We start from the raw sequence: 19,248 nt of genomic DNA, 5'->3' as shown, positions 1-19,248 counted from the left end.
CGATGGACAAAGCGGTACCTCCTACATGATGGGCCGTGCATTTGATACATAGCTGGTTTTGTCCACGATGTCCGACTCGTTTTCCTCTCCCATTCTGGCCTTTTGGATCGACGCAATGCCGCCCACTTCTACTTCTAAACCAAAGTGGTAATCCATGTTGCCAACTAAAACTCCATGACTTCCATGACCTCGCCATCTCCCTCAGACTGCAAGAATCACGTTCATCAGTTCGGCTCCCATCGACATGTGCTGCACTCACATCAAATACCACCACTCTCTCACCGTCCATGACCACCGTGTCCACCTCGCCTTCCATCCGTTTGTCCACATATATGAAAGGCATATCTCTCCCTGTTCTGATCTCCTGATCTAGCGGGATCTTCTTGGCCAAGACTGATTCTTCGGTAATCAGAACCAACCCATCTCGATCCCCATCATGTTTGTGTTCCGGGTCAACAGGAGAGGTCGGTGTATCCGTCTTCGTCGAGGATGAGAAAAGGTTAGCAGCAGACAGTAATTGTCGGATCGGACTGCTCGGAGCAGAGTTGGGATCGACCGGTCCATCATCCGCACTTGCATTTGCACTCGGTCTTTTCGCTCTTGGTACAAAGCCGTCCTGTCGTCGTTCGTACAGCTCCTTTCGCACTCTTAAGGGGTTGAAATCGTACAATCGCAGTTTGACAGGATCGAATGTGTCTTCCCATTGAGGTGTAACGTATCGGTCTTGATACACGTAGCATACCCAAGCTGCGTCAAGAAGTCACATCCCATCAGCATTATCCAATTTGACGTCTAGCGCGCATTCTACTTACAAGGAGTCGGCTCGTTCGGGCCGATCATTCTCACTTTCGGGGCAATGACGGAGAAAGGGACGACAGGAGCAGGTCTTGGGAAAGCCTGGAACAAGAGGGGACTCGTTGGAGCGGGCAGATAAGAGAGGAGCGTTTTCTTTAGTGTGAACAGCACAAAGTGGGGTTGTCTTCCCATCGGACCACCAAGGGGCTGGCAGTAGAACTCTAGAACCACCACACCGCTCTCCGGATCTGGTAGGAAAGCCTGAGGGGATCCGACTGGATGTGTGGGAGGTGTGTGCCTCGGCGGCGGGTCTGTCCTCACAGTCATTCGGGGTGGCGGAAGCTCGATGTCGAAGTCTACTTTGAAACGAGGAAGGTCTATCGTTGTGACATGTATTGCTGTGTGAGGGGGAGGAACCGGTGAGCCTTCCTTGATAGGTACTGCAGAGAACGGTGGGAAAGCGTAGAGCATCAGATGGAGAGTGAACTCGAGATCGTTGGGGTTGGCGAGGTCATCTTGTATTGTTGAATCGGGTCGAATGCGAGTGGCTACGGTGGGGACGATGAAGGAGGATGGAGTGAGGCAAACGAAGGATTCAAAGGTCGATACAGCGGCCGGGCGAAGTGTCTGCACGAATCAATTCAGGGTGTTGTAGTGCCTTTGCATAATGATGGCACCATGACCACTCACCACTGCCAGTCGACCCGTGGTCCACTGCCACCCACACAGCTGGTCTCTTGAACCTTGCACATTGTTTCGCAGAACAAATAGCCCATCATCGCAGATCTGAAAACCGAGCGACGCGCCTCTGTTGCGATGTATCGTATGAGGCCAATCGAGGACCGTTTGAGCTGCGAGAGGATGCGGAGTGAATGTCGATAGTTTGAGCAAGTGGAAGTGGAGCGAGAAGGTGCCAGTGGTCGTGGGTCTACACGGAGACAGCAAGGTCAGTCCACGGTGATGCGAATATGATCTAAAGGCTGCAGAGTGTCTGCGCGGCTGGTCCCGCTACTCACCTTGCCTCGGCAACAACGAAGAGATCCTGACCTGGATCTACCGCAAAGTCCTGCATCTCGAACCCGAACGTATGAGTCCTCCTCACATCATTCGCAGGTTCATCGTCATCCAGAACTGGTTCTTCCTCGTCTGCATCACCGATTACCGTCTGTCGCCCATCACCCTCCGCGTTGACACCCTCCGATCCTCCCGGTAGATCTTCCCATTCTCCGACTTTGCCCAACTCGTAGATCGCCACTTCCCTACCCAGCTCTCTGCTTCCTCCCCACATATTTGCCTGAGGAGGCGGTACGTTTCTGAGCAATACGCCTTCCAGGTATTCGTATAATCGACCTTCGCTCTCTTCGAATTCGACTCGCGTGACATTCTTTGGAGTGAAGTTCCGGAATCGGGTCAGACGTTCGCGTAATGAGGACAGGAGGAAGGACTTGGACGGAGGCACTTGGAGTAAGTTGGCCGGGTTGGGTTGGCTGATATTGGGATTCAAGGTGAGGGATGACGTGAGAAGAAGATGGTGTAGGGAGATGGATGAGTTGGTGCTGAGGAGGTCGGTGAGGCGTTTGCATAGCTGAGAATTGAAAGAAATGTCAGTGTTCTGTAGCCATCCAGAGGTCCTGGGAGGGACGGAGTAACAGCGAGCCAAGGAAGTTTACGACAGCGAGTGACAACGAAGAGAAGGCTTGAAACACCGGTTAACGACCCGAGTAAGAGCGCTCTCTGCGTTGTAACACCGCAGCCGAGGGCAAGACGAATGATGACAAAACAGACATGAACGAGAAACACCATTGACTCACCCGATAACATCTGGTCAACGAAACCCTATCCAGCCTCGTAAAGACCCTCTCGAGCAACTCGTCCGGCAAGGCCAATAACCAACAAGTCCCATCTGGATCTGGCTTTTCGTACGGATACGGCTCGCGCGTTTGGCTCCGATAGGATCTCGTCGAGGGCGACGAAACGTCGGTGTCGGTATTGTTGGTCTGCTGCCGTGGTGAAGGGGTCGACGAGGAGGAGGAAGAGGTTAGACCTCTCAGACGATCTATCATCGACGACATTGTGCGCGGGAGATCTGCCGACTCGTCGAGGTGACAGGTGACAGGTGAAAAACGAAAGGAGATAGGTCAGCTTCTGTGCAGCTCGTGTGTGCTAGATATGTCGACCGCTTGAAAGCCAGTTAACGAAGAGATCGATTGAAAGATATCAGTCAATGCTCAATCGAGTGAACTGAAATCAATTCAGTGCCAATTCTGCGTCATCATGTCGAGTGTGGCAAAAACTTAAGTTATCAGTTACTCGTTCGTCAAGGTCTTCAGTGCACCAAAGATAACTTGTGTGATTGTAGGATAAGATACATGAGAGGACAAACAGTGTTGTTGTACAGGATGCGCTGATGGTACAGAGTATGCTATGAAAGATGTTGTTACAATGACTGATTTGACTGGCGCTACATTCAATGATTCCTCTACCACTGCATATCGTGGCGCGTTAGCGTTTCACCCCCCAACCATCTCAACGTGGTAGCAGCTCACATAAGTTTCGTCCCTATAATCGACAATCGCAGGCAGTCCCTTCTCCTTTCTTCTGGCTTTCTCAGCAGACCACTTTTCGAACCTATTGTTGCATCAGGTATAAGCTGCGAGGCTTATAGTACGACATAAAGCTAACTCACCACTTCTTCATCTTCGCTCGGCTATGGTGTGCAAGGGCATGATGTATTAGCTGTGTCCACGTGGTGGCCAGCGGCGAGCATGACGCTCACCTCTTCTCGTTGCCCACATTTACAGTCGCGATCATCTTGAGATCTGCACCAGGCATCGAGAGCGCGAAACAGGTCAATTCGAAGAAACTGGAGTGTTCAGAGTACGGCACGCCTGAAGATGTCACAGGTGTCAATGATGTCAATCATCAATGTTGGATCCCACAGAGGACCCCGAACAGCTGCTTCTATCCGAGGGTGAAGCACGTTCTGCTTTGGTGTTGGGCCGACACTGCAATTCACCATCCTGACACCCAAAAGCGTCACACTTACCATACATCATAAACCCCTTACAGCTCCCCCTCATCGGCTTCATATCTCTCTCAGAGAACCATCTCGCCTGATCCCGCCTGATCACCATATTGACATCGGGTAGCATATCCGTGCCCGCTGGTGGCGAATATGCCCAGCCTGTAGGTCTGAAAGCGAGGACCCTGTCAAAATGAGGATGTAATCGTGCAAGATAGGGTTGCAGCCGGTCTAGCTGGATATTGCCTAGGGGCAAGAGGTGAACTTGGGACTGGAAGATCGGCGTAGATCGTAAGCTAGGATATTGCATCGCGTCGTCGAATCACTACGAAGATACTCACAGTGATTGGATCATCGCTCATCAGAGAGTGAAGCTCGGCGTCTGTCTGACAAAGCAAAATTCCCTTCTTCCTTGGATCGCAATAAATCTTGGTTCCAAGCGCTTTCGCTACGGCTGCCGTCATTGATCATCAGGTTTGTGTGTCTTGATCTCTCCGGCTGACTCACCCTTGACAATTCTTTCCTTCCCGATGGAATAAGTGCCCATTACAACCAGAGTTCTCCCTTTCTTTTTGACGGCACCTGTATCTCCGACTTCTTTCAGTTCCTCTTTCACATCTCCATCGATGTCTCCCTCCTCCTTTTTGACCAGCCACCCCTCCATCATAGCCTTCGATCTTTCCTCTTCCTCCGCTGGATCAGCCTTCACCTCAGCTCCTTCTTCCACCTTCATATACATCTGCGGCTTCACGTCTTCCAGCTTCGGTGCGGTCTCCGACAAACCTACAACGGTCTTCCGGGCAAGCGACGCACACGCTTCAATCACCTGCGGCTGAGGTGGGAAACAGTACTTTGGATTGAGGTATGTTGTGTCGAGGTAGCAAGTGTGAATCGGAGCACGGGCAATGGCGGGATGCAGAACCATCTTTGGGCAACTGTAGAGGGACATTCAACTACCGCTTCGCAGAAGACGGCTGGGCAACTCACGCTCGGAAATCACCGCAGTGAAGATATCGGAAGACACGCTTGCTGCCGATGTATGGACTAGCAAAGCCAGAATCACCGGCGTTGACAGTTTGAGGACCCTCGAAGAGAAAGATGGAAGAACCGGGGCCTGCGTCCGTTATCAATACAGGTCAGAGACTATGACAAGGTGGCTTACAATGATTTGCTTCGATCGGTGTCACAGTTACACCGCCTGTGTTAGGCATCTCAAACGGAATATCATTGGGTAAACCGTGGACCCATTTCGGATCCACCTCCAGCATGTGAATGATGAGATTTGCTGTTGTTTCGGAGCAGTAGATAGGACCGTGACACCATGACTTGGACAGATTGGTGTAATGGTCCGAGTGCGCGTGGCTATGAGGAGTGAATGCGATCAGCATGTTTGGCACTTTCTTTGGTATAAAGTGGCTCACGTGAGCAGGTACGCTGTGACTTTAGGTACAGCCCCATAACGAAATGCGTCGACGGCGACAGGCATACCGGTCAGTACCTGGACTCCATCTCGTCAGTCTGTATCATCAAGCACGTGCTGACCGAGTAGACATGTTCAGGGCGATGAGCTCACCCCAACATACCTTGTAAAATGGCGCCTTGCGTCTCCCTATGAACCTCTTCCCATCTCGCTTCAGATCCGCTTCGGCATCTTTCCACTGTTCTCGCTCCTTGTGTCCGCTCATGAGAACAGAGAAAGCATTCGGACCTTCTGTGGGGGTCTCGGGCGGGGGAGATGGGGATGGTGCGGGGCTGAACTGATTGTAGGACGAGATTGGACGGTTGGCCCTGGACCTGGATTTTAATTTGGGAGTTGAAGTATCCAGACACGTATTGATGTGATGCTGGACCACCTGACAGGATATTAGCTAACGAGACGAGGATCAAGCAGGGTCAAGCGGTCCAAGCTATGAGAGATTCAGACAGCCAAAACTCACTGTATTCACCTTCCCCTTCATCGACTGACCACAAACAGGACATTGAGTGATCTTTCCTCCGGATCCTACCGCACCTCGTCCCATCTTGCCTTTCGGAGCTCCCCTGCCTATTCCTCTTTTGGGAACATCTCCCATTTCCGAAGCCTCGTCATCGCCTTCGCCTTCCTCCTCCATGCCCATACCTTCATCTTCCGGTTCCTCCCAATCCATCCCGCCGAAATCATCGCCTCCCCCATCCATATGCGCAGGAACAGCCTTCTCATTCGGCCCCTCTTCTTCCATCTCCACATCTACTTGTTGGTAAACGTTCCCGATGCCGTTGTCCATATCGAGCTCAAGACCTGAATCATCATCTTCCATCCGTGTGCCTTCGCCAGGATCTTGAGTCCGATATCCATCCTCGTCCGAGGGCGGTATTCCGTCTTCGTCTTCGTCATCTCTTTCTTCGAAGGAGGAATGAGACTGACGAGTGTTGATTATCTCTGGCCAGGTTGGAGGGGGTCTGAACTCTGGACATCCAGCAAAGGGAGGGGGCATTGTTGACACTTCGAGAGGCACGTCTTGGACTGAGATCGCACTTGCTTTCGGAGAAGCCAGTGCATTTTTCATCGGTGTATCGTTTGGTGATCTCGAAGGTCCTGCATGAATGGCACTTGATATATCGTCCATCGGCAGCGGGGATTCGATCTTTCTTCTCTTCGATTTTGGGCTAGGCGTGTCGATCGGTAATATATCGTCCTCATCATCCTCATCACTGATCACCACTGGATCATTCATTGATCCAAGTATGTCCGCCGCCACAGCCTTCTCTTTCCCCTTGTTCCTCCTCACAGGCATGTCATCCTGTTCATTCTTGACGAATGGTGTTGTCCTGTACGCGTTACTCGCTCTTCGTGTTGTCGCGGTAGTAGACGTGGACGTGGACGTGGATTTGGTAGCGGAACCCGGCGCTTTGGTGAAGAAGTTGAGGAGAGTGCTAGCTTTTGGCGATTCTGCTGACGACTTGGACTGCTTCGCCGTCGGTCGAGCCATGCTGCTGGCTCATCCGGGGGTGGACTGCTCAGTTCCAAAGTTCCAAGGAAACGACGATCGTCTTGTCATGTCGTTGAAATGTCAATCTACGATGCAGAACGATCCCTACAACACATAGTAGGAAGATCCAGTCAACCCTCACGTGACTTTCAACAGAGCAGTTGCCACCCCACGTGGCGTGTGTCAGACTTCAACTTTTTCAAAAGCACCCAACGTCCCAATACACATACTAACGTTGTTCACAGCTCTGTCACAGTTTGTCCGATCAGAACACCATGTCAGACTCAACTAAACCGTCCACCACGACAACACCGACGCCCGAGGAAGTGGAAGATGTTTTACTTTCAGCTCGGTATGGCGAATTGGACGAGATCAAGACGTTTGTGGAGACCTATGGATCTGGACCGTTGAGTGAAGCGAGGGATGAAAGGGGGAACACGGTATTACACATGTGCTGTGGAAATGGACATCTCGGTGAGTGCCAGCCCAAGACTGAACGTAATGGGCAATGTGAAATATACGGATGTCCGAGCTGACCGCATCGGGTATCGTGAACTTCTTAGATGTGTTGAACTATCTCCTGACTATCGTGCCTAAAGAACTGTTGTCAACCACAAACGAAGCGGGTTCCCCTGCGATGCATTGGGCCGTGTCCAACAATCATGTGGGTTGTGTCAAGGCTTTGGTGGAGCTTCCGGAAGAACAAGGCGGTGGTTTGCAATTGCTCAAGGTGAGTAACGCAGACACCTTGAAAATATGAGGAGCAAGCTGATTTCTGGTTTCTCCTAACCTTCAACTACACCCTGTGATCTTTCATGGAACATGTCGGTCTCCTCATCAAACGCAACGCCCCCCTATCTATACGCTCCTCCCATACAAATGTCTTTCCGCTCGCCTCGACTACTTCCCTTCCGCTACATAGCAAAAGAACGCCTCTGGTCGAGACGCTTTCCTCGAATCAATGTTCGCTGGCGAGGGGAAAGAAGAAGTGTCAGGCTGGATCGAGGGTTATCTTTATCGAGTAGAAGGCGACGATGACGAGGAAGAAGAACAGGCTACTACAGGCGGTGGGGAGACGGAAGTGAAGGTGGAGGCGGGTGATGAGGTGGTCAAGGATGAGGCGGAGACAGTTGATGAGTTGGTGGAGAAGGCTGAAGGGATGGAAGTGAAAGAGTAGAGAGGTAGGAGTACAAGTTTTGTAATTATAATTCTCAGCTCTCCTGCATATGGTTCCTGCATATTGTGAAGAATCACACACATCAACTTCTTCATCGATTCCTCGCGCTGATTTTGACAAATCGATGATGGAATCAAACGCCAATTGCCTGTCTTGATGTGCTACATGCAGCGAAGCTCTCGCCTACTAACAGCTCAATCTAACCACGGCTTCACCCATCGCGTCTCCTCCCAGACATTCGCACTCAGACCATTCACTTCGGGCCACGGGTGACATCTGACTCTCTCGGGTGGTTTTGAGGTCCATTCCATCATTGTTTCTTCGTGAGCTGGAGGCACGTTATCGATCCATCCTAGGGCTTGCTTCTGGGCGGAAAGGTCTTCAATAATATCCTGAGCCACGTCTCGTTCGTATGCGAACTGCGTGAGAAAATACAGGGTCAGACCTCTCCTTTCAGCATGTATTGTCCTTGTATCTGGATTGCCAAACAAGCACAAACACGACATCTCATACTACACTCACCTGAACGCTAGGAACGACCTGCACCTTCCCCCTACCGATCTTCCAGAAATCGGCAGCGATGAGCAGACATTCGGCCGCAGCACATTCTCCCTTGTCCTTATTTCCTCGCCTGAATCTGATGTTGTGAGGTGGCAGGAACGGTTCCGGTGCCAAGACCGCCATTGCGTTCCACGAAGAGTACACCTGGAACGATTGTAAAGAATCGTAGCGCTTCTTTGTTATGGGAGAGTTGGGGAAAAGGTCGGATGAAGGTGACCACCAAGTCCAATCTATTGGGTAGAACAGGTCGCCCGTGTCGATCTGTAACATACCAGATCTGGTCAGCTGTCCTCCGATTGAGGGCTTCTTATATACGAGAAGAGCTGTATGAGCGAGTCCATGAACTGTTCAGGATTTCCCACTCACCGTCCTTCCCACCCATATATCGTAGTAATACTCGGGTCTCTTCTTCCACCAATCCATTCCCGTCGTTATCCCCGCTCCGTTCCTTACATGTTGGAACAACAATTCCAGCACGTCCCCCGCATAAATATACACATCGTTGAAGAAGACTATCGCTTCCGTATCTCTTCCCCATCCTCCGTCTTTATCCCATAGAGGAGATAGGGCCCGATTTCGAAGGTCGGCGATCTTTTCTATCCGATTGTGGTCGCTCCAATCGATCTTTGGTTCGTCGGTGTTTATCCTGAGTTGGGAAGATGGGATGCCTAGTGAGCGCAGAGTGGGTACGAGCACAGAGGTGATGATCGAGGATGTACAATCTGAAGATGGACCTTCGAGTATTGAGAGATATATCTTGTTAGGGGACAGATATTTCGTGAGCACGATGAGGGCGTTGAGTAAGTCGGGTAAGGAGTCTGCTATTTGTCGAGTATTCGTGACGAACATATATCGGCCTCTGTCAGGAGATCGGAGAGAATTATACCTCTTTTTCTGTGAGTGTGTGAGAGAAGGGTCGAGATGCACCGGTTCGTGATTGGGACATGAGGAAAGGAAGGAGGCATAAGTGGTATTGATGAGAGATGACAGGGATGGGTCGGAAACGTGGGGTGATATCGGTGAAGAAGGGAGAAGAGAGGGGAATTGAAACGTCCGCTGGGTCGGGTCAGGATTTGAGAAGAGGGAGACGAGGAATAATAGTGCTACACATAATGAGAAGACGAGGGGAGAACGAGAGATCAAAGTCTGTCGGAGAGGGGGATCTCGAGATGGCCGATTCGATGAGCTGGGCAAGATGGGAGAATGCGGTCGAGAGCGAATGGAGCGAAAGGGCGAGGAGGGGAGGATCCTTGACATCGTAGCTGGAGCATCAGAGTGTCATTACACCAGTCGACAAGGGTCTCCGACATATACACAAGGCTTTAGATAGTAGATGAGAACGCGACATTCATTCACAACAACAAAATCATGAAATAACTTGCCCTCCACCAGAACAGTCGTGCGAGCAATTTGATTCCGTTCTCTTCTCATCCATCTTCTTCACATCGGCCCAGAAACCTTGAAATCTTCACGACACGCACGATGTGAAGTAAGAGTGCCAGTGACGTTCGGCAGAGTCCAACGTACAAATGATACGAACCATGCATACATGCCAGTGAGCGGTCTTACAATTCTACCCTGCCATCGCCCATTCCTATCCAGCTCTTCAGGACTTGAGCAAATCTACCACTCGCCATATACTCTAAACAACCTCTACAGCTTCTTCTCAATCCCTCTAGTGCGGAAATCACAACGCTCAGACTCGCCGTTGTCGCTGTCATTGTACTGGTACTGTTATCACCCCTTATCTTTATCTATATATTCACGAAATGGGAGTCAGCTATTGAGCACGCATCGCATAATCGGTGCGACGATGATATGACTGGAAAAAACGCTCGACGTACCTTGTTGATTCTATCCTTTCGCTTCTCTTCTTCCTCTATCTGCGTGGAGGCGTATATCTTCCGGAACTCCTCTACGGCAGCTAGAGACTCGCTAATCCGATGAAGGGTGTTGATGAGTGCCACGACTTCGGATCGTTGTAAAAGATCAGGATTGACTTTGGGGCTGCATAAAGAAGACAGCAATGAGCGATCCGATGATACGACGATGAGACTGAAGTTGGACCTACTCCAACGCCTTGTCATCGAGCTCGAAAAGGATCTTGAGAGCCGTCCCGATACCAGAAACCTGAAGCTTGCCCCAGAGTCGACATTTGTCACAGCCGACACAGTCCATGATGCGCGAAACGTTCCTGAAGTGCGTCTTGAATTGTTCTTTCAGGATCTGCAAGCGGCACATGATTAGCGAGAGACTCAAAGAAAGAAGAAAGAAACAGGGATGCGTTAGATTTACCACTGCATCTGGACCCGCAAAGAAATCGCCTTCGTCGAATCCTTTACCCATCTCTTCTCCTCCCGCGAGCTTCAAGACCTCGCCGAACTTCTTTCGGGTCAACACATCGCTTTCCTTCTCCATGCCCACTGGCGAAGTACTAATATCGTAAGCTTCAAGGTAGGGGGCGGCTCTAGCGACTGCTCGCAGTAGGAGTACAGCATTGAAATAGACGTTTGAGAGACGTTCGGGGTGGGTGGCGAGACGCGAGATGAAGCATTCGAGGTTAGGAGACCATTCTCCAGTAGCTTGATCAAGATATTCGTGGCATATGTGTATTGATATAGAAGCGTGGAGTCCTGAGGATAGGAAAAGATCAGCGATCTAATGAGAAGCCATATTGAAGCTGAAGTATGGTGCAGATACAACAGCTTACCTGATATCACCCGGTAATACACCTTCTTCTCCTCACACATCCCGCCTTCACCTCCCGTGGGCGCCTTCACCATCTCTGTTCCCCATCCTTCACTCAACTTGGAGAAACCCCAACCGGAATCCTGAGGGGTAGAAGCAGTACTACTAGGCTTGCTGATCCCCCCTGCACCGACAACAGCTGACGCTATCTCTCCCTTGCTCTTCGGTGAAGTGCCCGCTTTTGACATTTCGGATAAGGACGCCTCTGAAAGTCCGAAGCAGTTCTCTTCGTATATGGCTCTCCAGACATTGTGCGCGGAATCACCGGCGTAACCTGTGAATCGCTCGGGGTTGAGAGTAAGATCGACGTATTGTCCGTCTGAGAGGGGTGTCAGCAAGACAAGACAAGTCTAGGTGTGGTAGTCTCGGCTCACTTTGGTCGGCATCGTCTTCCACATAGCAAAAGTCCTGCTCCTTGAAATAACAGCTCGACACACCTTCGCCCTGAGTAGTTCGGTACGTGGATCAGCGCAGCGCATGACGGCGGCAACGTAAGGCGAAACTCACATCCGCAGATGACACCTTCACAGCTGACAACGCTGCTGCTCTCCACTTCTCCGGTATTTCATCCTGTGATAGAGACATATCGTCAGAGCAAATTCTGTGAGACTTGGACCCATTGTGTGCCCCTGCAACTTCGCGACCGGACTCACCTCATCAGCCGCTTCTACTCCACAATTTCGATTCATACAAAACCCGTTCTCGTACCAGAAAGGACATTCTTTATACAGATCCACCTTGTAATGGCGGAAAAAGGGATAGGTGACCAGCTCGTGCAGCGCGGGGAAGAGTTGTGCGTTGAGAGATTCGACGGTCTCGTAAAGACAGTGGGTAGATTCGATTGGTCCAGAGGGCTATGTGCGTGGAGGGGAAAGGTCAATGTCATTGGAGAGAGACAGGTCGGAGGACGAGGACGAAGCATTGCGAAAAACAAATATAGATCGAGCGATGAATCAGCACATCTCCGAACCTCTTCTCCACTGCTGGATGGTCGACCATTCACTCACACTACAATATCCCTCTGCTTTACCTTCCAACACGTTCCTTGCGACTTTGCTATCTGGTTTCAGACCTAATCTGAACCCATCGAGACTTGACGCTGATGTCGTCGCCGCCAGACTTAAGCTGATCAGTGCGATTTTGGAGCTTGAAGGACGCATAATCGAGAAGACAAAGGATAGGGAGTCAGCACCGGGCCGTTGAGCACTTGAGTGACGATGTCGTGTCGAAGATGAGTTGGGTACCTCTTGAGTACTTAGTTGCAAGTCAATGGTCGCTGAACGATTCGTCAATAATGTACAGACTCTCTGTCATGCGTCATCTTTCTCACTCTCGTCGACGTGTCACCACCGCCGAAAAAGTCAATTTTCGTGTCGGTGGAGGTGGTCCACCCCATGTTCTTCCCCTTCGCACCGATCTGCTCCGAGGGGGTAGATTGCAATCTACAACGTATGCATGATACGATCGGACCTCTCACTATTCTTCATACTATACAAAGGGGAATATATAGGCAGCACAAAACCGATCGAGAAGGACCATCTCATATCCCCTCTCTCACCAACCCCTTGTTGTGAGATCGTTGTCCGCTTTGGCGAAAATCTCTGTCAAGCCAATATTGACCGATTTACTGATCGAGTTGGAGGTGACACTGAAAGACCCGAGATGGTGTGTTTGTTTCGAGAAGCGTACCAGATGAAAGCGACATGAGCGTGGGTAATCCGAAGTGATGTGAGACGATGTGTTCGGTGAGTGTAATGCATGAAATAACGGTGTCCACCGAATGCGATGGATAGAAGCGATCAACTATTGACTCCCTCGTTCGCGTCGGTAATACTATCCTCAACGGACCGTCAAGACCACTTACACATGAGGACAGGTACCCACATGCACCCACCATCCTTGCGGAGGAGAAGAGACATCGGGCCATGTATTTCTCGGGTCGGATTGCAGTCCATAGTATCCAGTTCTCGAGAAGGGATAGACCTGGGGAAGAGCGGTTATAGGTGTCCTAGACTGGACAGAGTCAGCGAGTCATCCCTACAGCCAAAAAGCGTACTTAGGCCCGCGGCCAGCCGTAGTAGATGGACGGGAAATGCTGGCCGATCGGACAACCTGGTACGAGTACCCACGGATTCCAGCCGTCTGGCGGTTTTCCATTCCACCCACCCAAATGTGCTACTGTACCAGGTGGCATAGTATAAGGATACGGCCATCCCAAATATCCTCCCACTTGCAAAGCTGAAGGTGCGAAATTGTTGTTCGCCCAGAGTCCACCCCACATGGCCATGATAGCTTCCTGTTTCTTCTTGCCTTCTTCCTCTTCCTTCTTGGCGATCTCCGCTTTCGCTTTCTCGAGCAATGGTTTCGCCAGCTCTTTCAGATACTTTGCACCCTTTACCGAGTCGGGGGAATCGGCCAATTTCCCCAGCTTCTCGTGAAGATTTACAATCTCGCTATCAGGCATCTTCGCAAGGAGAAGAAGCGCTTTGTAGTTGTACGGCCATTGGAGTTCGAGTCGAGCCTTTATGACATCCATTATAATCTTCCTGCTTTCCTCGTCTTTCGCCCAGGTTTCGTACCAATTTAAGTGAGTGTCGTCAGGTCCGAGATCACTGTCGCCATTGGTGTCGTGCTCAGCCATGTCGCGAATTGCTCCTTCGGGGTTGGCAATGAATGGACTGTGAAAATGGAGAGACGGGAGTGTGAGGAAGTGTTACGGTTGCGCATACAATAAGCCGATGGTCACAAATAAGAACGACAGGGTCGAGGGGTTTTGGAGTTCGGGAGTCAAACGTGAATAGGGGTGTGACGATCAAACGGGTCAAGGCGGTGACAGATCGGGCAGTTTTCGCGTCAGCTTCTCAACAAAACTCGCGGGGGTCACCTCATCCTGCACTCACTTTGAACTGGGCAACATCTGAGGGACCGCCCACAGCTGTCCTCCTCTCGTGGTCGGTGTGGGATATATGAGCGCATTGGTCCCCCACAGGTTGTACGGGACTGCCATGGGTATGGATCGTGGGGGTGATTTGAGAAGCTTGTTGCGATTTGTGAGTGGTATGACGACGAGTGGTGGACGGTCGTGACTGGGATGGACGTGATGATGTGGGTGTGGGTGAGTCACGGGGAGGGTCGGTACGAGGATGATCGATGAATCGTACAAGGTGATTTCATATGCGCAGATAGTGGGCGAAAAGGAAGAGAGAAAGAGAAGAGACGAGAACTATTCACACTTTTGCAAGCGTTTCATAATCATCATCCTCTCGCGCGGACCCCCGCTTGTCCCATAACACAGCACAGCACTCGTCAGATGCAGTTTCGCTCTTGTCTCCTCTCCTACACTACTGAGTATATCGACTAGATGGTGTCAGCATGATGAAAGATGTGCGCGTGCTTGTGTGAACGAGTATATCTGTTCCTGAAAGGTGAGGAGTCGGATCGAAGAAGGAAGCATGGACTGCCCGGTTCGGACAGATACGATACCATCAGGTCAGCCTCTTGCAATCGAGGTAAGCCTCGACCACCTCCTGAGCAACTAGCCACGAGAGGTCGTAAGTCGGGAGTGTAGGGGTGAGGACCGCCCGCTGCCGGCGAATCATCTTCTGTTGTGTTTCCCGACGCCTCGTGTAGCGTGAAACATCGAGTGCATCACCCCATCGACTGGTCTTGTACCTGACTACTTCCTTCCCACGTCCTCATGTTATACATCTCGTTCATAATCGCTTATCCGTCCCACCAATCACCGGCACTTCGGGAGCCTGAACCGGGTCCACCATCAGCCACAAGCCGCGCCAGTCGATAGCATCCAGACGACAACCAACCACATCCTTCCTACCAACGTTATTTCCCCCTGTTATAGTCTGCGCCAGATGTGTCCACACTCCTGCTCCTAAACCGATACTTGCTCCTCCCAAAACAAGACTGGGTAATGGTGCCCTTCTCAGGAAGATCGCGGGCACGATGAGTCCCGATAATGCCGCTGAGATGAGGGAATAGTCGTTCCTTCTCACCTGAGTAGCGTCGTGGCCCTGAAAGAGTGGGAATGAGCTACACTGGCTGATGAAGATCGCGAGACGGCTTGCTGGAAGATTGAGACTGGAATATCTCGGATCCACTGTAGAACTTACCAGCTTCTCAACTCTACCAAGAACCGCCAGATCTCCTTCGCCTCTCATCTTTCCCCAAGCCAAACCTCCCCCGAGCACACCGCCGAAGAACGTGGAAGCCATACTGGACCCCATGAGACCTCTGACTGAGAAAGGTCTTCGTCGAGCGATGAGTGTTGAGACGAGGTAGACTGGGGGTACGATCATCGATGTGATTTGGGCAAGTTGGAGGGATGAGTGGAGGATCACCTGGTTTCGAGGAGAGTATGAGAAGAACAGGGGGGCGGATGGTGGAGGTGGTACGGTCGTCATGCTGGAATAGTCTGCAGTAGTGCTGGGCAGAATTCGATGAACTTTGTAGACGTGACTTGGCTGATAATATTTGGCTGGCTTTGGTGTCAAAACGTTGCAGTGTTCAGCAAAAGACGGAATGTCGTCTTCAGCATTTTCATAACAAAGACTGATGACGTCGTTCCTTATTCCATCTTTTTTGGCTCACCGACAAAAATCCGTACGACCAGGGGGAAGAACAAAAAGTGAGAGGAGTGGGATTCGAACCCACGCGCCGAAGCAGTGGATCTCTAGTTAACAAGAGAAGCTGTTATAATTGCTTGAGGCCACCCCAGTAACCACTTTGGTATCCTCCCGTGCTTCTCTGCTTTCCAAGTCGAATATATACTTTGAATAGCCTGAGAGATGGACGAGAAATCCATGGAGAAGTGATGGAACGACGGTGAGGAAGGGAGAAAAGGTGGTGAAGAGAGGAGTGCCACAGTTGGGGAAGTGCCACACCCTTTTGTGATGCTGACGCGCGTCGCGGGAACGTGGCGGATCGCCACTTGTTCCGGTGCTCCCTTTTAAGTTAATTCTACCTTTCCAGTTTCCCACGGTTCTCTTGAAACGCCTGAAAATTATTGTCTGATGAGTTCTATTTAGATGTAGCGCCTAAGTTAGGACCTGCCCGATTGTTCTGTTATCAGATAATTGGTAAGTTTCCTGGAGAAGGTTGTGTTGCCGTCAGTGTTACTAGCTGCCTATCGATCTGCTGATCACTCTCTACTTCCTGCAAATCGTGTGGACAACGTGAACCTCTCACGCAGATGAGCTCTTCAACATCTAATCTTTACGGCCTCGAGTCACATCATGACACGAATGACACTCCGTGACGATTGTGTGATCCGATGGGGTGCCAGAAAAGATGTTAATGGAGACAATTATTGGCATTTGACACGACTCGAAAACGCTTGTTGCAGTATCGGGAGATCGCTTGGGGACTTTCCCCGACAATCCCACCCGCGATGACAATTCCACCCGCGATTGGGACAGTACCTCGCAGCGGCGAACATGTAGTACAGAAGCCAGTTCTGTGTTGCTCGTCATTGTCATTTTTGGGTCTTCTACGATATGTGCAGTGTACGGGCGTTCTTCAAACATGAGACCGTTCGGCTTACATGTACTACATATTGTCAATTAGGAGAATCGACGCAGGAAAACCTAAAAACATTGATCTCAACATAGTAAGAAAAAAACCTATTCGAGTCAAAAGTCCCTTCATTCATGAATTCTTGTATCCATCATCAACCTTGTTTGATGCCAGCTAATGCTCTCGACCCAACACCTGAGACCGCCTCACCCCTCTTGATGCGCTCATAATTATCGTCCTGCCATACTATCAATTCAAGGGTCCTCATGCAGCAGAAGTGTGCTGTTTGGACTCACAAACAGCTTCAGACGTCGCTTGAGCTCTTCTGAATCCCGCATCTTCGCCTTGATTTGTCCCCCCCAAGCAATCATCCTCTCCTCGCATTCTCTGACCAGTTTCTCTCTAGCCATAGCTTCGTATGCTTTGCCTCGCGGGAAATTATACTCGAGCTACACACTTGTAAGAACGACTCTGTTGAAACAGATTCGCCGATACACTCACCGCTTTTAGCAGGCGCTTTTGGTAATCGGCTTTGCCGCCAGACGTCCCCAGTCCTAGAGCCTGCAACCTGTCCTCCAAAAGAGGCTTTGTCGCCCCGGCCAGGCTGAACTTGTGAAGCTTACTTTCTGTTCAGTTTACCATGAGCTCGCTGCAGTGACACATAGGCCCATGCACTTACCATCACTCATTCGGGGTCGTTTAGCTTCTGGCATATCTTCATGATCATGCAGTCGTACCGAGCTCCATGCTCGAGGAACACTATCAAGGCCTACTTCCGTACACAGCGGACCCTGTATGAACTGCTCGTTGCTGTTAGTGGGAACAAACTGCTCTTGAGCTCTGGTGTTCTCACGCTCTCGATCGTCTTCAGCTCCTTGGTATCGTAGCTGTGAGCCGTGGCTCTGCCATACTACATATATGGTCAGTATAGCCCTTGTGATATCCGCAAGTCTCGTACCCACCGCCGTTACTAGACGAGACGCTGTACTTTTTACTGACTCTACGTGCAGTTGTTTCCTATCGCCTTTACCTTTCTTAGACGAGGCTAAGGTCTTCATTCGTAGAAACATGCACAGATCCTCTAAGCCACCCGGTTAATGTCTCTTCCTCTAGTAAGAGCCTTTCTGGTGCTCACTTGTACTCAGTCGCTCTCCGTCCAGAGCCATATATGACTGGAACCTTTCCGGGTATCGATCCTCGCACCAAACTTCAAGTTCCAAGAGAAGCGTATCGTAGGCCAGTTGAGTCGAATGAGCGACTGGTTTGAGAGGACGTTGTTCTCCTGCTTTACGCTCCTGATCGATAGCCTCGTCTCCGAGCAGTCCTGCCGTTTCCAGCTTGTTTTTTATCGCCGCCCGCTTGGCGGCTCGTCTGTCATCGCTCATGATGGCGATCGCGCAACTAGAATCCAGCGTAATGTCGCATCAGTGCTTAGTGTCTCGACCTGAACAAACAGACACGAGATCATCGGAAGGAATCTTGTCCACCTGCAATGAAGGGCAGCGGGAAGAGTGAAATGTGTCGTTTGGACAAGTTTCTCATCACCCTACGAATATACATCGGAAAACAGTCAAAAGCGTGGGAAAAGAGTGACGAACAGATATATACATGACGAAAAGTCACAGGGCTGTACCCTCGCGACATGCCATGATAGAGGTTGTGCGATGGTCACTCGTACAGAGTTCCCAATCCATTATCGCCTTGGGCGAGATCATTGACAAGGGGAAATGAAATCCATCCCAAATTGCAGACGATATCTAGCACGCTTTGGAGGACTCAAGGGACCATTGTGGGTGGCAAATGATACGCAAAGATTCCAAGACGAAGACACGAAGTGGTATGTAGACTGCGTTGAATGTGGAACTGAGACAAGTGTAGTGGGACAGCTATGATGGCTCAGACGAGAGGCAACACAAATTAAGCAGAGAGTGAAGAAGGCAAGCGTAGAACGAAAGAAAGCGAGATCAAAGGGGAGAATTCTTTGAGAAACTGGGCATCGATGCGCAGACAGGAACGTGCCGAAGTACACAAAGCCAAGAGAGCAGACATTACTCACTTTACAATCTCATTCGAGTGTAGCAGGTTCGTTACTGTGAGTGAGAAAGAGATATCATGAGAAACATGAGATAAAGGCAATTGATCAATAGGTGGAGAAAGGATCGTGCAAGTATATAGGTACATTCATTTGTACCAAGGTACCGCTGGTCACTTTCAGTTGTCGGTCCGTGCGCGACTTTTCTTCGGTGCACAGCGTAAGTTACAGTCATCTCGCATAAGTGTTCGCCACTTTGATATTTTCTCAAATCATCCGCGCTCGTTCATCAACTACAAATCGACATTATGCATGCATACATTAAGTTACAGTCCTATAAATTGGCATGAGCCTTGCCATACATGTGGACAAGGTACTCACCGAGTATCAGATCTGGAGATCAAAATTTAGTAAC

At 50.5% G+C, this 19,248-nt stretch overlaps 8 protein-coding genes across 8 annotated transcripts; 1 reads left to right on the top strand and 7 right to left on the bottom strand.

Moving 5' to 3' along the window:
• Nucleotides 1-164: 164 nt before the first annotated feature.
• On the bottom strand, nucleotides 165-2,867 carry IAR55_005063 (uncharacterized protein; the record flags this gene model as incomplete). The annotated part of the gene is made up of 6 exons (XM_066948157.1): nucleotides 165-206; nucleotides 260-747; nucleotides 813-1,422; nucleotides 1,486-1,723; nucleotides 1,812-2,380; nucleotides 2,607-2,867. The coding sequence occupies 6 exons, from the start codon at nucleotides 2,865-2,867 to the stop codon at nucleotides 165-167; spliced, it is 2,208 nt and encodes a 735-aa protein (XP_066801616.1).
• Nucleotides 2,868-3,274: 407 nt separating this feature from the next.
• On the bottom strand, nucleotides 3,275-6,786 carry IAR55_005062 (uncharacterized protein; the record flags this gene model as incomplete). Its single annotated transcript, XM_066948156.1, has 13 exons — nucleotides 3,275-3,280; nucleotides 3,342-3,423; nucleotides 3,482-3,502; nucleotides 3,572-3,683; nucleotides 3,842-4,088; nucleotides 4,159-4,271; nucleotides 4,325-4,752; nucleotides 4,805-4,931; nucleotides 4,980-5,179; nucleotides 5,239-5,315; nucleotides 5,401-5,670; nucleotides 5,755-6,044; nucleotides 6,096-6,786. The coding sequence occupies 13 exons, from the start codon at nucleotides 6,784-6,786 to the stop codon at nucleotides 3,275-3,277; spliced, it is 2,664 nt and encodes an 887-aa protein (XP_066801615.1).
• Nucleotides 6,787-7,061: 275 nt separating this feature from the next.
• On the top strand, nucleotides 7,062-7,963 carry IAR55_005061 (uncharacterized protein; the record flags this gene model as incomplete). Its single annotated transcript, XM_066948155.1, has 3 exons — nucleotides 7,062-7,260; nucleotides 7,350-7,516; nucleotides 7,709-7,963. The coding sequence occupies 3 exons, from the start codon at nucleotides 7,062-7,064 to the stop codon at nucleotides 7,961-7,963; spliced, it is 621 nt and encodes a 206-aa protein (XP_066801614.1).
• A 194-nt stretch (nucleotides 7,964-8,157) lies between these two features.
• On the bottom strand, nucleotides 8,158-9,781 carry IAR55_005060 (uncharacterized protein; the record flags this gene model as incomplete). The annotated part of the gene is made up of 3 exons (XM_066948154.1): nucleotides 8,158-8,382; nucleotides 8,486-8,785; nucleotides 8,891-9,781. The coding sequence occupies 3 exons, from the start codon at nucleotides 9,779-9,781 to the stop codon at nucleotides 8,158-8,160; spliced, it is 1,416 nt and encodes a 471-aa protein (XP_066801613.1).
• Nucleotides 9,782-10,089: 308 nt separating this feature from the next.
• On the bottom strand, nucleotides 10,090-12,432 carry IAR55_005059 (uncharacterized protein; the record flags this gene model as incomplete). The annotated part of the gene is made up of 9 exons (XM_066948153.1): nucleotides 10,090-10,278; nucleotides 10,369-10,531; nucleotides 10,596-10,750; nucleotides 10,820-11,157; nucleotides 11,235-11,591; nucleotides 11,647-11,716; nucleotides 11,780-11,842; nucleotides 11,926-12,126; nucleotides 12,280-12,432. 9 exons carry the CDS (start codon nucleotides 12,430-12,432, stop codon nucleotides 10,090-10,092), a joined length of 1,689 nt encoding a protein of 562 aa, XP_066801612.1.
• Nucleotides 12,433-12,826: 394 nt separating this feature from the next.
• IAR55_005058 (uncharacterized protein) lies at nucleotides 12,827-14,279 on the bottom strand (the record flags this gene model as incomplete). The annotated part of the gene is made up of 4 exons (XM_066948152.1): nucleotides 12,827-12,920; nucleotides 13,137-13,280; nucleotides 13,402-13,950; nucleotides 14,173-14,279. 4 exons carry the CDS (start codon nucleotides 14,277-14,279, stop codon nucleotides 12,827-12,829), a joined length of 894 nt encoding a protein of 297 aa, XP_066801611.1.
• Nucleotides 14,280-14,985: 706 nt separating this feature from the next.
• Nucleotides 14,986-15,690, bottom strand: IAR55_005057 (uncharacterized protein; the record flags this gene model as incomplete). Its single annotated transcript, XM_066948151.1, has 2 exons — nucleotides 14,986-15,300; nucleotides 15,400-15,690. 2 exons carry the CDS (start codon nucleotides 15,688-15,690, stop codon nucleotides 14,986-14,988), a joined length of 606 nt encoding a protein of 201 aa, XP_066801610.1.
• Nucleotides 15,691-16,955: 1,265 nt separating this feature from the next.
• On the bottom strand, nucleotides 16,956-18,186 carry IAR55_005056 (uncharacterized protein; the record flags this gene model as incomplete). Its single annotated transcript, XM_066948150.1, has 5 exons — nucleotides 16,956-17,039; nucleotides 17,098-17,250; nucleotides 17,303-17,427; nucleotides 17,481-17,711; nucleotides 17,937-18,186. 5 exons carry the CDS (start codon nucleotides 18,184-18,186, stop codon nucleotides 16,956-16,958), a joined length of 843 nt encoding a protein of 280 aa, XP_066801609.1.
• Nucleotides 18,187-19,248: the final 1,062 nt, after the last annotated feature.

This window comes from Kwoniella newhampshirensis, chromosome 9, assembly GCF_039105145.1.
Source record: "Kwoniella newhampshirensis strain CBS 13917 chromosome 9, whole genome shotgun sequence".
Classification (NCBI taxonomy): domain Eukaryota; kingdom Fungi; phylum Basidiomycota; class Tremellomycetes; order Tremellales; family Cryptococcaceae; genus Kwoniella; species Kwoniella newhampshirensis.
This window is presented reverse-complemented; position numbering and strand designations above follow the sequence as displayed.